Source organism: Cydia fagiglandana, chromosome Z, assembly GCF_963556715.1.
Source record: "Cydia fagiglandana chromosome Z, ilCydFagi1.1, whole genome shotgun sequence".
In the NCBI taxonomy this organism is placed as follows: Eukaryota; Metazoa; Arthropoda; class Insecta; order Lepidoptera; family Tortricidae; genus Cydia; species Cydia fagiglandana.
Window position 1 is genome coordinate 15224749 of NC_085959.1, and position 13925 is coordinate 15238673.

Consider the following 13925-nt stretch of genomic DNA (forward strand, 5'->3'; position numbering starts at 1 on the left):
CGTCTGGAACGGCTTAAAGGGCTGGCAACCAGCTAGAGCATAAGCCCCCATTAGCACGGGAGCTTTTTCAACGCGCGTTAAAAAAGAGTTTGAATTCGACGATCCAAATTGGCGTTTGCGTCCGCACTGCCTGAATTGATCGGACAATTTAATCAGTGTGGGAAAAATTGTCCCCGTCTAAAACGGCTTAAAGGGGCTGGCAACCAGCCAGAGCATAAGCCCCCATTCGCACGGGAGCTTTATCAACGCGCGTTAAAAAAGCGTTTAAATGGATAACCATGCATGTATTCACACGACAGCGGTGGCGCTTTTCATCAAGCTTTGTTGTATTTTCGACTTTAAGCCTTGGCCGTTAAATCGAATTTAGAGCGCGGACTAATTCTAGCGCTTTTTTAACGCGCGTCGATAAAGCTGTCGTACGTATTCGGGCTAAAATTCCATTTAAAATAATGACAATACTAGGGCTTGGCAGAAGAAGATGAGCATTTCTCAAAAAGTTTGTATCTTTCGATCACATCTTACCTCACCAATTTTTATAGGAATCTAAAGCCTCCTCCACACTCGTGCGCGAATCACGGCGCGAAGCCGCGAACGCGAGTGTGGAGGCGATTTTCGCAGACAGCGAAATCGACTCCACACGCGATATGCGCTCTATGCGCGTGAATCGCACGAGTGATTCACGCGCATAGTCTGGAGGGGGCTTAAGATGTGATCGAAATGTATAGTTGGTCAAGCAAATCTTGTCAGTAGAAAAAGGCGCGAAATTCAAATGTTCTATGGGACGATAAAACTACGCGCCTACATTTTTTAAATTTGCCGCCTTTTTCTACTGACAAGATTTGCTTGACCAACTTATACAAACTTTTTGAGAAATGCTCAGATATGCTGGCGCGGTCTGCCAAATACTTCGAGCGGCCAACCCCATTGTTGTTTACATAAAGAGCATGTGTTTCTTTAAACGTCTATGACGTCTAAAATAACATTTGCACTGCGTCTGACTGGTTAATTTAGACAGCGCGCGACCTCGCATGCGATTTTAGCTACATTGCAGACTGTTCGTTAAGTTCACTTTGACCGACCTATTCAAAACCCGCAATGTAAAGGCCCCTCCAGACTATGCGCGTGAATCGCGGGCGAAGCCGCGAACGCGAGTGTGGAGTCTAGTTCGCTGATATGCGAAATCGACTCCAGACTCGCGTTCGCGGCTTCGCGCCGCGATTCGCGCACGAGTGTGGAGCGGGCTTAATGAAACTCACATGCGAGTTCTCGCATCGTCTAAATAAGCCCTAACTGTAGTTGTCTCATTCTAACTTCGCTCTATGTCACTATTGGGTCGATAAATCTCGTAGGTCTGTCGAGCCCTGTAAAAATAATATTCTATGTTGCCATCTCAAAAACAGTAATCGATTACCGGTTCGTACTTGCGCACAACACTAGCTGATCTTGGTCGACTGTCCGCATGGAATATTCCAATATGGCGGCCTTTACTTCACAGTCACTTGGAGCATGGCTACGTTAAAATTATAGAACTTTATTACTCTTGAGTTTTACACAATAGTTCTCGTAAATCAGCATTTTATAGAATAAACTTTTAAATTAAGTCATAATCATAAGTAAGGTGGTTGAAGTGATATAAGTGTTAAAAGTCAGACATTTTTTAGATCCTTGAGTGACCTTTTGGATAGACTTTCTTTTTACCATATTGCTACGTGCGACGACGTAGACATCCGTGCCGTTTAAAGGTTTTTGGTGAATTTCGGAACTGTGATATAATTTAGCTAACAGTGCCACATTTAAGTCTGATCTTCAGGTACTTCGAATGTAAGAACTCCCACGTGGAAATACCTCACGTCTCTATTTATAGATTCGAACTTGGTTCATTAAAAAAGTGATAGGCTAGGCTAAAAGTCAAACGTATAAATCTGTTTTTATAGTAATATCTACATTTACTTGAATTAAATTCCTCGCATATTATGTTATGTGGCCGTACGACTGCATTATCCTTTTTATTGAACTTTGTGTTGGCAGTGTTACCTCATCAGCATATTTTAACTCTACAAATATCTATACTGCGAAATGGCCATATTAATGCACTAGAAACTATCGTAACTCGTATAGTAAACTTATATTCTGCAAAATACATGCTAATCAATTGAATGTTGCAGTTTCAATCGTCCATATCGCGTTTTTTAGTGAACATGTGTCTTATTTTGCAAATACACTTAGTATCAAATGTATCAATACAACTTTCACTTATGATCAGTTGTTCCATGACATTATTGGGACTAATGGATTATTAACGAACATAAAATTATACATTAAATTGACATCTGAATGTTGTATAGTCAGCCAAGAAAGTGGTTTGTCACTTTTCGACTCTTATTATCTGATTGATAGTTGAAAAGTGGTAAACCACTTTCTTGGCTGACTGTACCTGTGTGCTTTGTTAGTACGAAGTTGAATTGTTTTTGAGTGGTCTACATGCAATAGATTTGTCATTAAACTTTAATTATTTACATGTAAAGTTGATTGTTAGTGATTATAGTATCATGGTCTAATTATAAATACCATGTCTTTGTTGCAGTGATTAGTAGTTCAGTTGATGGAGAAAATATCAACCTTCCAACTAGTCAAACAAATCCAAATTCTGATTCAATAAAGAGGCAAGGTGTACAAGCTGTAGTTACAGCTGAAATTGACACCCTATCACAAGTGAAAAATATTGAAGTACTGAGTAAGATTGAAGAGGCACCGGCGGCACAGGAGCAGGCACCAACTGCCACACAGTTATTATCAGCAAGTATTGAAAAGATTGCTAAGGAATCTCCAACAGTTCCAGAAACTATTGAGAGTAAAGAAGCTTCCAGTGCTATACAAGCACAAGTTAAATTAAATCAGAGCTTAGCAAGCTGCATTCGCTCTACTCAAGGTGACCCTAAGATGAAAGACGTCAATCTTAACAATAAGACCATAGGTTTGTTGCTTTTCTTATTTTAATGATGAACAGAGATATGACAGTGTTGCCCTGTTGCAGCAAAACAGAATAGCAAAGATTTGCTGTAAACAGACAAGACTTAATGGCAGTCCAAGTACATTCTGCAATGGAATTTGCAAGCTGCTCTTTATTATTGAATATTTTGTTTATTAGTATCTTATTTTTAATACTTAGTGCCAAGCGCCCCACTTCCAGTACATAATGAACTCACCTAGCATATTCCAGGCAGTGGTGTTAAACCCTACATTTTTTTTTGTTATTTTACAACGAATGCCCTTATGTAGACGGACAGTTTTCTGTTAGCTGTTGTTAGTGTCCTGCTTCCATTACCTACTTCCATTGTGAAAACATATATGGTTTGAAATCATGTATCCTTATTAATATTACAACTCGTATGTCTGTCTGTTACCTCTTCTCACTTAAACCACTGAACCGATTAGAATGAAATTGGGTATGGAGATAGTTAGGCCCAGTTTTAGCAACATCATTCCATGTAGACGAAGTTGTGAACAGAAGCTAGTTTTATAATATTGATAATAAGTCATCTACTTCTCTAATATCTCACTTGCATATCTATGCAAATTTTTAAATGACTTAAATAAAAAATAATCAAATCATCTTTTTTATTGTTCTTGTGTCATACTCATGATTTTTATTTTCTTACTTTTGGGCTTAGTTGATTTATATATTTGTATCATAACAAAGAAAATCACAATACTCCACTGTATACAATGTTCAGTTGCCCTAACCAACTGTCCAGTTGATGTGATGAAGAATACAGTAAAGTTAATGGTGTGCTAAAGAAGTAATAACTTTATGTACTATTTTCTAGATTCAGATACTGCCAATGGTAATACTACTGAGCTAAGTAAAACTGAGACTGTTAAGGAAGATATTAACAAAAATGAGAAACTTGTAAAGAATTCCAAAAATTTGAGTAAGAAATCATCAAACAAGATGGCGAGTAATGAGAAAGAGACAGAATCATATGAAAATGGTAAAGATGAGACTGATAAAGTAAGTATTGTAGAAGAGGACAAAGGTTTGCCTAAGAATGAAGAGGTCCCTGAAAAATCAACAGGTGCTGCCGAAAAGCCCGAGGCTGCTCCTGTATTTGTTCCTAAATACAAATATGGTGAAGGTTGGTATAACACTTGAACAACAGAATTGTTTTTGTTTTACTAGACTTTTCTACATGTTTCATATATTTTCCTTTAATTTTAGACCAATGGTCTCCATTGAACACATCTGGGAAGAAGTGCTATGATATAATGTTGCTCAAACAAATTAGAGATGACCCACTCTCAAAGGACAAGCCAAATGCGCCTAAACTTGAGTCATGCAATGTAATTAGGGTATGTATTACTCATGTCATTCTATTTGTTACTTGTGTAATGCTGCCATGGTATTGGTGCTTTAATAAAGTTTGATCATTTGCAGACGGTGCCTATGCAAGAGCCAATGCCTTTTGCTAATATTTCAAGGCCCATGAATGACTCACTTTTCCCACCATTTTTGAAAAATGCTGGTATGGGCTCAAGGAATAATTCTCTTAGAGATGCTAAGAAAGATGGAAGGAACATGTCTGCTAGTGGTATGTATTTTGTATATAGTGCTTTGTATTTAGGTTGATTACTATGCTTGTGTTCGTTTGACGCCATTAATTTATTACGAAGGCGATTTAGGGGCACCGCATAGTTAAGATTATATTTTGAAAAATCGCTGATTACAAAATCTGATGCAAATATATTATGAATGACAAAGAAAAACTTTAAAATTAAACCAAGGTTTATTTTATTACTAAATAATGGGAGGAGGGAGGGGGTCGGCTTATTTTTATTTTATCTTGCGTAGGGGTTAGTGGGAGACAAAAACGGGCAAATCGTCTTACGTAATAATGAATGGCGCTTTGGCGTAGCGTATACGCAGCATCTGACACATGTATTTAGCTCCGGAAGTATTATTATTATTATTTTGTTATATTAAAAATTCAGGTAAAAGCAGTGGTAAGCTCCCACTTACTCCAAGTGGTAGCAGCTCCCACAAGCAAGTCATCTCCATCTCATTACGAGAAGATGTCAGACTTTCCGAGACCGAAAATGCCTGGAAACCTACTAGGTTCAAGAAGGAGACCCTTACTGAGGAAGATGCTAAGACTCAGGTAAAATAATTATTGTTTATGAATAATCAGTAAATTATTAATTACCATGTCTTTCATGACATTTACACGTGGCTAGGAGTAAAACATTGGAGTCTTCATTTACTAGAAATAGATTACAATATATAGAGGAATACATATTATATTGAAGAATAAATACAATCGGTAACTTTTTCAGGAGTTGTACAAGAAGTTCAGGGGCATTCTGAACAAACTCACGCCGCAGAAGTTCGACACGTTAATAGAGAAAGTTAAACACCTCGAGATCACTAATCAAAAACGCCTTGAAGGTGTCATTGACTTGGTGTTTGAGAAGGCGATAGATGAACCCAATTTTTCTGAAGCCTATGCTTTAATGTGTAATAAGCTCTCCACACTCAAGGTATATATTATCTCATGTACAGTATTTAATCACTATATAACAGGTAATAATAGAGAGTACCTATTCATTTCTGTGATACTTTGTAAATTTGTTCAATTCAATGCAAGGATGAAGATTGAAAGCAAAACTCTTAGTTTTACAGTCTCAACCACTATGAAAACATTGTAAGTCACTTACAAAACGTTCTGTTATCTCTTTCCAGGTTCCTGCTGATAATGCGTCTTCGCCCGACCAGTGCGTCAATTTCAGGGCTCTTATCATTAGTAAATGCCAAAATCAGTTTGTTACTGACAAGGTAGATGAACAAGTTATGAAATTAGAAACTGACTTAGCCGAGTGCACTGATCCTGTGAGTATTGGATTTACCATATAATCGAATATTTTCTATATGTCATTCAAACAATAATATAGTAATAATTGATGACTGTTTTATTCGTTTTCTAGGCCAAGAAGAAAGAGCTTCAATTGATGCTGGAAGAAGAGAACCGTAGGGTTAGAATGCGATCGGTTGGAAACGTCAGATTCATTGGTAGGTTTACTTGTTCTTTACATTACTTTATTCTTGTATTCCATATAGATAACCTCGATAATAATGTGACCCTTAACATACGTTTTGTCAACATGTTTTTCAATCACTACAATTCTTGTAATTCTTTCTATGCTTGAATAATGTATGCATTTTAATTCATTGCCGCATGAATCATCTAAAAATTCATTTGTTGACCTTGGAAGACCAATATTAAAGTGGGATCAAAAATACTAGTTTTATGCTAAGCCGTAAAAGCTGACTGAGCAGGTAGACGTCTACATTATGCTATTTTATTCTATAATGAAAATACAAATCCTTTATACTTCGTTTTTTTAGTATTAGAAATAAGGTAAACAATCTTGATGTGTCTTTTAATAGAAAAACACATTTTAAAAATGAGTTACGGCAAATATGTAACAATTATGAATCTAATACGATCATTTATATTCTTCTGCTTTCATAAATAATAGTTTTTGATTTTTAAATAGCGTTTTTCAATTAAAAGACATGTCAAGATCGCTTACCTTCTTGCAAGTTCTTTCTAATGCTAAATAAAACGAACTATAGCTACAATAAACACGTGTGTCTACAGTTTGTATTACACTCTAGCTTGTTTGTATTACACTAGGAGCTTTTTAGAGAAGGAGCATGTATACCTAATCTTTGAAGTTGTTTGTGGCGAAAGGGTTTGTTTTGCAGCAGCGAATTTTATTATCTAATTTAATCCGCCGTTTTGTTTTTAATTCTCGCTAAGCATAAATCTATTGCTCTAAGCGAAGGGGATTTTGCAAGAGCATTCATGGCATTCTATTTTACGAATAACATTGCTGCTACACTACAATTAAAGATGTACGCTTCGGACATCATTCTGTTTCGAAAATATTCCTAGTGGCGTCAGAAGCCAAATGTCGATTCCGAAGCATATGACTTTTCAGTGTAGCACTGGTATCGCGCGAGTTTTTGTTTTGTGTTTGATTGTGAAATTATTGTATACGAAAACAAACATGATTACAATAGGACAGATGAAATAAATCTTATTTTTATTCGTTCCAGGTGAACTGTACAAGTTGAAAATGCTGACCTCAAAGATAATGGTTTATTGTATGAATTATCTGATCGACAAGCTGGAGGAAGAGAAGCTGGAGTGCCTGTGCAAGCTGCTGACGACCATCGGCGAGCAGGTGGAGAGCGAGGTCAAGGATAACATCGAGAGTGTGTTCAAGAAAATGCAGGACATCGTGGACCGCAAGTCTAATAAAATTAGTAGTCGAGTTAGGTATGTATTCAATTATGTACACACATCGTTGCCGAATGCTACCAATAATAACAGAACCCATATTTGTTATTCATAATATAATTATTATTTTAGGTTCATGATCCAAGACGTCATTGCACTGAGAAAACGAAGATGGGTGACAAAGAGTGTTGTTGACTCACAGCCGAAAATGATGGATCAAATCCAAAAGGAGGCCGAGCAACAGCAGCGACATATTGAAGTATGTATCAACAATGATCTCGATTAATGCCATAGTGCAGCGGTCGGCAACCTTTTAGCAGGCAAGGGCCACATAGTAGTTAACGAAGTTGACGCGGGCCGCACTTTGGTAATATTTGTGACTTTACCAGATATTGTTGTTTGGCAATATTACATACAAAATAGCCAGGGAGGCTCGCGCGCTGCAAGCGAGAGGTTCGCGGGCCGCTTGTTGCCGCCCGCTGCCATAGTGCTTAATGCAACATTGACATTTAAGTGATCACTTTGAATTATAAATATTCATTCGGATTGATTTCTAACAGATTAGTAATGTTGTACAGCTAGTATTGTCTTTGTGTTGGTGTGGTTCTGCCTTGTTAAACATATAAGAATAAGAATAATATTTATTTGAAAAGATAACTACATATTAAATATTTCAGTTGATGAATGCAAACCCCATGGGCGGTGGGTTCCGGCGAGACGACGGCGGCCGTGGCAAGCGCGGCGACGGGCGGCGGCAAAATAACAATTCTTTCATGGACAACAGCAATAATTGGAAGACAACTAGGCCAAATTATATGGTTGATACTTCTAAATTTAAGGCTGTCACTCAAAATCAGAAGGTAATGTTCACACGAGCATAAATGCTTCATTTATTTGTGTATGGATAGTAATGTTCAAATCCCTACTAAGTATTCTTATTTGCTTGCAGATTAACAGTATAAAATTGGCTCCACAAACTGGTTTAGGGTGGAACCATGGTTCGGGCACAAAAACTACAGCACAGGCTAGTGCTGGTAGCAATTCTATGATTAGTCTTTCAAAGAATATGTACAGTGTCCTAGAGAATGTTCAGACTGACCCAACTTCAATTAGGAGTAAGTCATTACAATTAATTTTTGTCACGGGTCTCCAAACTTTGAACAGCGTGCCACGATTGACGAGAGTGATCCGATTATCAAACTGGGAGGGTCGCAGTTTGGAGATTCTTGCTCATATAATTTACTCGTGATTGTATTCGTGTCGCATCATTTTTAATCGGAAATGTTTATGTTTCAGGTAATAAAGATATGAGTCCTAGTTATCATTCTAAAGGTGCCTCTATTGAGAGATCCACGTTTAACTCGAGAGGTGACTTTAGTAAGTATACTTTTTTGACATTGTTATTATGCCCTGGAACTTAACATAAGATAGTCGCATAGACAGTCGTATAGATAATAATCGATAGCTCGTAGTAGACAGTCGCGTAAATTGAATAGATGTTTAAGCAGTATTATGTAACAGGTGGTCCCGGCAGCGGTAGTAAGTCGGGCTCGATGGGCGTGGCTCGCTCCAACTCGGGCACCCGCGGCACCGGCGCGGCGCCGGCGACGCCCGCTAAGTCCGCCGCGGCGCCCTCGCCGGCGGAAGCCGCACCCGCGCCGCCCGCCGCCGTACCGCAGGAGCCTCTCCCTGATCCCAAGAAGAAGACTGTCAAGTCGATGATAGACCAATGTCTCATCAACTCCGATAATGTAGAACTGGCTGCCGATGTCAAAAACCTTATCGAGCCCCAGTACCATGCGGCCCTCGTCACTGAAATTATTACCGTTGCAGTAGAAAAGTGAGTTTGAACATATTTGAGTCAAATTACATGATGCTGGTATGTTACCGAATGGGTTTTATAAACGTTACCTTTACATTACAGGTCACCTAAGGAAGTTGCAATAATCACCAAATCAGTGCTACATTTAGTATCGACTAATGTAGTCTCAGGTGATAACTTGTTAGCGGGGTTGAAAGAATTCTGCGAATTCGCTCCTGATTTGTACATTGATATACCTATGTTGTATGAATATTTAGGGTGGTTCATGGCTCCACAAATTGAAAAGAAAGTAAGTACATTCATTACAGTAGACGAAAATGTTTCATTTATGGAGATAACTTTCAATCCTACTACGTTTTTGGTAGATTCATAAGAGCTAGCGCATAAAACCCGCGGCAGCTCTTGTGATAAAATTAATCTTACTATGCGATGCGAGTTTTGGTCACATAAACCTGTAGGTACAATTAGGAATTAATTGATTGATTGAAAAACACATTGATACATCTTCTCTTATTCGACGATGACCTTTTATTGTTATGATTTTTATTACATTTCATTCTTTCTTTTCAGTATATTAACTTCGTTCAAGTATTTAGCCTCTGTAATACGATAATATCGGCGAACCATGGGCATTTGCTGCTTAAATCAATATTTAAGAATATGAAAGAAAGCATGGGACCTTCCTTTGTGAAAAGCAAATGGCAAGAGTCCGGGCTCAAATTCAGCGAATGGATGAGTGAAGATCAGGTAATTTAAATGCCAAAATATAGACACCCCATACGCGGAGTCACTTTGCATAATAGTAGAATGACTCCATCCCCACTTTTTATATAGTTAAAAGGGGTTCTATAAATTTCGATCATAAAATAACAAAATGTTTAAATCCCATCTTGCCTGATATAATGTTGTACGGATTACAGGTTTCAAAATGGTTAGAGGACAACAAATTCGAATTCTTAGAAGGAGCTAAGGTTTGTGAAGAAACGAAAAAAATATTAACTCCCGCCGATACACAAAGCAAATTGCTGCAATTGATGAACTCTGATGAAAATCGTGATTGTATACGAGGATGGGTTCAGGTATGTCTAATCTTTGTTCAAGAGTAATGTTACAGACGCGAACTTATTAGATATAATACCAACTCCAGTAGCCTGGCTGCTTTCACAGCGCTGGAGTGGCAGGCATGCTCCTTTCACAGCGCTGGAGTGGCAGGCATGCTCCTTTCATTAATAGAAAATAGTCACAGTGTAATATGGAAAAAAACAAATACTCTACGACACTATCAGTACCTATAAGCATAACTGCATTAAACATTTTAATAAAATTATCCAATGCATCAGGATAACCTCGGGAAAGCTGCGAACGAAGAGTGGTTCATGCGTTCGCTGATCCAAGCAATTTGCGAGCACGCGCTCTTCGGTGCCGAGGGCCGGGACGCGCCCCGCTTCAACCAAGACAGGATGAACAAATACTGCGGGCTCATCAACGAGTTCGGCGAAGTCAGGGACGCGAGGGAAGCCAGCTGTTTACTGGGCATTCAGCAGCTCATGCATAATCTAGAACATCCTCAAGGTACGCTGTCTGGATATAAAAAGAACTTTTATTTTCAGCAATGTATTTCAGACAGGTTTATCGAGAGATACAATACAACCCATTCTTATTCCTTGGGATTTTTAAAGTCTTATTAACCAATTCAAATATTTAAGGCCCATTTAGACGGTGCGAGAACTCACATACGAGTTTCATTACATTGCAGTATTTGAGTGGTCGGCTCAATTGGACGTAACCAATAGTCCTCAATGTAACTAAAAACGCATACGAGTTCGCGCGCCATCTAAATCAGCCTTTATTTTAAAACAGAGTTTTAGTTATGTTTTACTTTCAAAATATAGCATGGGCTTGTGTAAAGAGAGAAGCTAGTTTCATAGTAGGATCACACGAGATTTTAGTTATTTTTTCAGTAAATGAAAGTTACTGACCTCTTTACATTCCATTTCATAGGAACAAGACAACAGGCCGCGTAGCCAAGATGCCAATCGCTTACGCTCCGTAGCGATCGAAACGCAACTGTCACTGTCGCACTAATACGGAAGAGTGATAGAGAGACATAAAGCTTTTCGTTGTCGAAGCGATAGCGATTGTAACCTTGGCTAGGCCCGCAGATGTTCGAAATTTGAATGTCATTATGAAATCGATTATGTTGTAATAATGAAGCATTAATAACAATTCCACTGATAAGAAATTTCTAATAACAACATTATTTATTTTTATGCTTGTCGTTATTTTCGTTTTTTGGACACATCATAAAGGGTTTATATAAATGACGACCGGTCTGGCCTAGTGGGTAGTGACCCTGCCTATGAAGCCGATGGTCCCGGGTTCGAATCCTGGTAAGGGCATTTATTTGTATGATGATACAGATATTTGTTCCTGAGTCATGGTTGTTTTCTATGTATTTAAGTAATTATATATTATATATATCGTTGTCTGAGTACCCACAACACAAGCCTTCTTGAGCTTACCGTGGGGCTTAATCAATTTGTGTAAAAAAAAAAATGTCCTATAATAAAAAAAAAAAATTATATGCTATTATCCTTTTATAACAAAATGTTTTTGTTTCAGGCATAACACTAGAAATTTTCCAATATTTACATGAACAATACATAATTTCTGTGGATAGTTTTATTGCTTGGGAAGAATCACAAAAGGAACTTGAAGGCAAAGGTATAACATCAAAATATTTGTATTTTATGCTAATTCATTTGTTGGCAGCCTACTTTATGGGCGATTCAAATTTTTTTTTAAGTTTGGGCCTCGACAAGCCTGTAATGGGGTTGACATTAGCATCTGTCAAGGGTTTTTAAAAATGGCGCCGACGCCCTTTTCTAGTTTCGTTGTATGAGATTTGGCTTGTCGCGGAAATTGAAGCTATAATTTTTGACTGACCACAACCTACAATTTTTTATCCAGCTAGTATTTTTATGAAAATCTTATGAACCGTATCTGTATGTTTGTAGCGGTAATGATGAAGGCGCTGACGTCGTTCTTCACGAACATCAAGGAAGCGGACAACGAGGACTCGTGCAGCGAGGACTGACGTGGGCCCCCCGCCGCCGCCGCCGCCGCCGTCGCCGGCGCGCCGCCGCCGCAGCCGCCGTATGCGCTTTACGCGCCCCGTGCGGCCGACGCATCCGCTTACAATGTCTTCTATATTTTTATATACTAGAATCAACCTACACTGAATTCATAGAATAATAGATTATATTATTATGTAATGCTTACTAACAAGGCTAGAAAAGTTGTATGATATTTTTTAAAGCTATAGTTATTTATAATGTTTAATGATGACTACGTACTTTGAAAAAATAATTGAGAATAAATATGCTTGGGATGGAATAATTTTAAATTATTAGCAACAACGTATATATATTATCAGACATCAGACTTGCGTTGTTATTTGGTAGACTTGCAGGACTAAATATTGTTTTCATAGTTGTCATGAACTACGTCTACGGATCTATGATGTGTTGCAATGTGATGCTAACGCGAAACAGGCTTTCGAAAGTTACAGTTACATATCTTACCAATACTTGGTCGTAGTCTGAAATCGGAAACGGATTATTATATTGGCTGTATCCCCAATTCCCTTGTAATTTATGTTTTATATAATTTTTATACACTTGAAACGTAAGAATCAAACCACGAAGCAATACGGCATGTATTTTTTTTCTATAAAATCTAGTATTTAGTATAGAAAAACAAAAATTAATATTTTATATGGAACATATGTTACGGGGAGATAGTTAATATAGAATATGTGCTACAAATAGTTAACAGAATCATTGTAATAAATGTCGACATAAACAACAATCCAAGCAATAATCATTCGTAATATTAAAATGATAGAGAAACCTACAATTATGTTAAATGATGGTTGTCTCCAAATCCTAGTAATTGGACTATGTTATGAGGTCAACATGTTGAACGGTTTTATAATATTTAATATGTATATCACTTTGTTTTTATTGATATAGACATAATTAATAAAGATGTAATTTCTAAAATGTAAAGAACATTGAGAAGTTTATTTTGGCCGTTATTCATTTGGTTTCGTGTATATCTTCATACCCAATGAATGAATTTCGTTAACAATTTACAACTATTCCTTGAAATTCGATTCTTCAAGATTGCAATTAGTACATGCCTTTATAAATTGTAACTTTTTATTTTATTAGATATTTTATTGTTTAGTTATAATTATATTATAGTGGCTCAGTTAGCCGTGGTTTTGATAAATCCATCGTGCATCAGGCGACTGGTGCCGGCTGCCGGCCGCCCCCGCCCCCTCATGCCCCTCGTCTTTCACTTCCCTATTGACTCCGCTACTGAGTTTTATTTTTATTACTATAGCTACTCTTGTCAGTTAATATGTATGTTATGTAAATAAACTTTTTATGAAAAAATACTGTTTTTAATGACATAATACGGCTGTTCTGAATTTCAAGAATAGGTGCAGTCAGCATCAAATAGCGACGGCCCTGATAGCCATAGAACCCTGTAATATTGGGCCAGCGATATGTCGCCACACAGCCTTATTTCCATAGTAACAAATGTATGTTACGAGATATAATATGTATTTGGTTAGTTCCCGTTTCGTCGGATACTCTCTTATACACGGATTGTGACGTCCTAAAGCAAATCCGGCGAATCGTGAACTAACCTACTTATTTGGCCACAAGGGGCGTCACTATAATATTTGATTCTGACCACTACTTTCTCGCAGTAAGCAAAACCACATTTTG

General features: G+C 37.7%; 1 protein-coding gene across 2 annotated transcripts in view; it reads left to right on the forward strand.

Annotated features, from left to right (window-relative positions):
- The window catches only part of LOC134678912 (eukaryotic translation initiation factor 4 gamma 3-like), a 35609-nt gene extending 22413 nt beyond the window's left edge, over window positions 1–13196 (forward strand). For both annotated transcript variants that reach the window (XM_063537657.1, XM_063537656.1), the window contains 20 exons: window positions 2585–2974; window positions 3828–4136; window positions 4220–4350; window positions 4436–4589; window positions 4990–5156; window positions 5332–5535; window positions 5738–5884; window positions 5980–6064; window positions 7118–7340; window positions 7434–7560; window positions 7979–8161; window positions 8251–8416; window positions 8598–8678; window positions 8823–9141; window positions 9226–9412; window positions 9694–9870; window positions 10044–10202; window positions 10464–10695; window positions 11746–11847; window positions 12141–13196. In XM_063537657.1, the coding sequence (XP_063393727.1) occupies window positions 2585–2974; window positions 3828–4136; window positions 4220–4350; window positions 4436–4589; window positions 4990–5156; window positions 5332–5535; window positions 5738–5884; window positions 5980–6064; window positions 7118–7340; window positions 7434–7560; window positions 7979–8161; window positions 8251–8416; window positions 8598–8678; window positions 8823–9141; window positions 9226–9412; window positions 9694–9870; window positions 10044–10202; window positions 10464–10695; window positions 11746–11847; window positions 12141–12220 (3623 nt within the window). In that variant the 3' untranslated portion in view covers window positions 12221–13196. The remainder of the gene's footprint in view (window positions 1–2584; window positions 2975–3827; window positions 4137–4219; window positions 4351–4435; window positions 4590–4989; window positions 5157–5331; window positions 5536–5737; window positions 5885–5979; window positions 6065–7117; window positions 7341–7433; window positions 7561–7978; window positions 8162–8250; window positions 8417–8597; window positions 8679–8822; window positions 9142–9225; window positions 9413–9693; window positions 9871–10043; window positions 10203–10463; window positions 10696–11745; window positions 11848–12140) is intronic.
- Window positions 13197–13925: the final 729 nt, after the last annotated feature.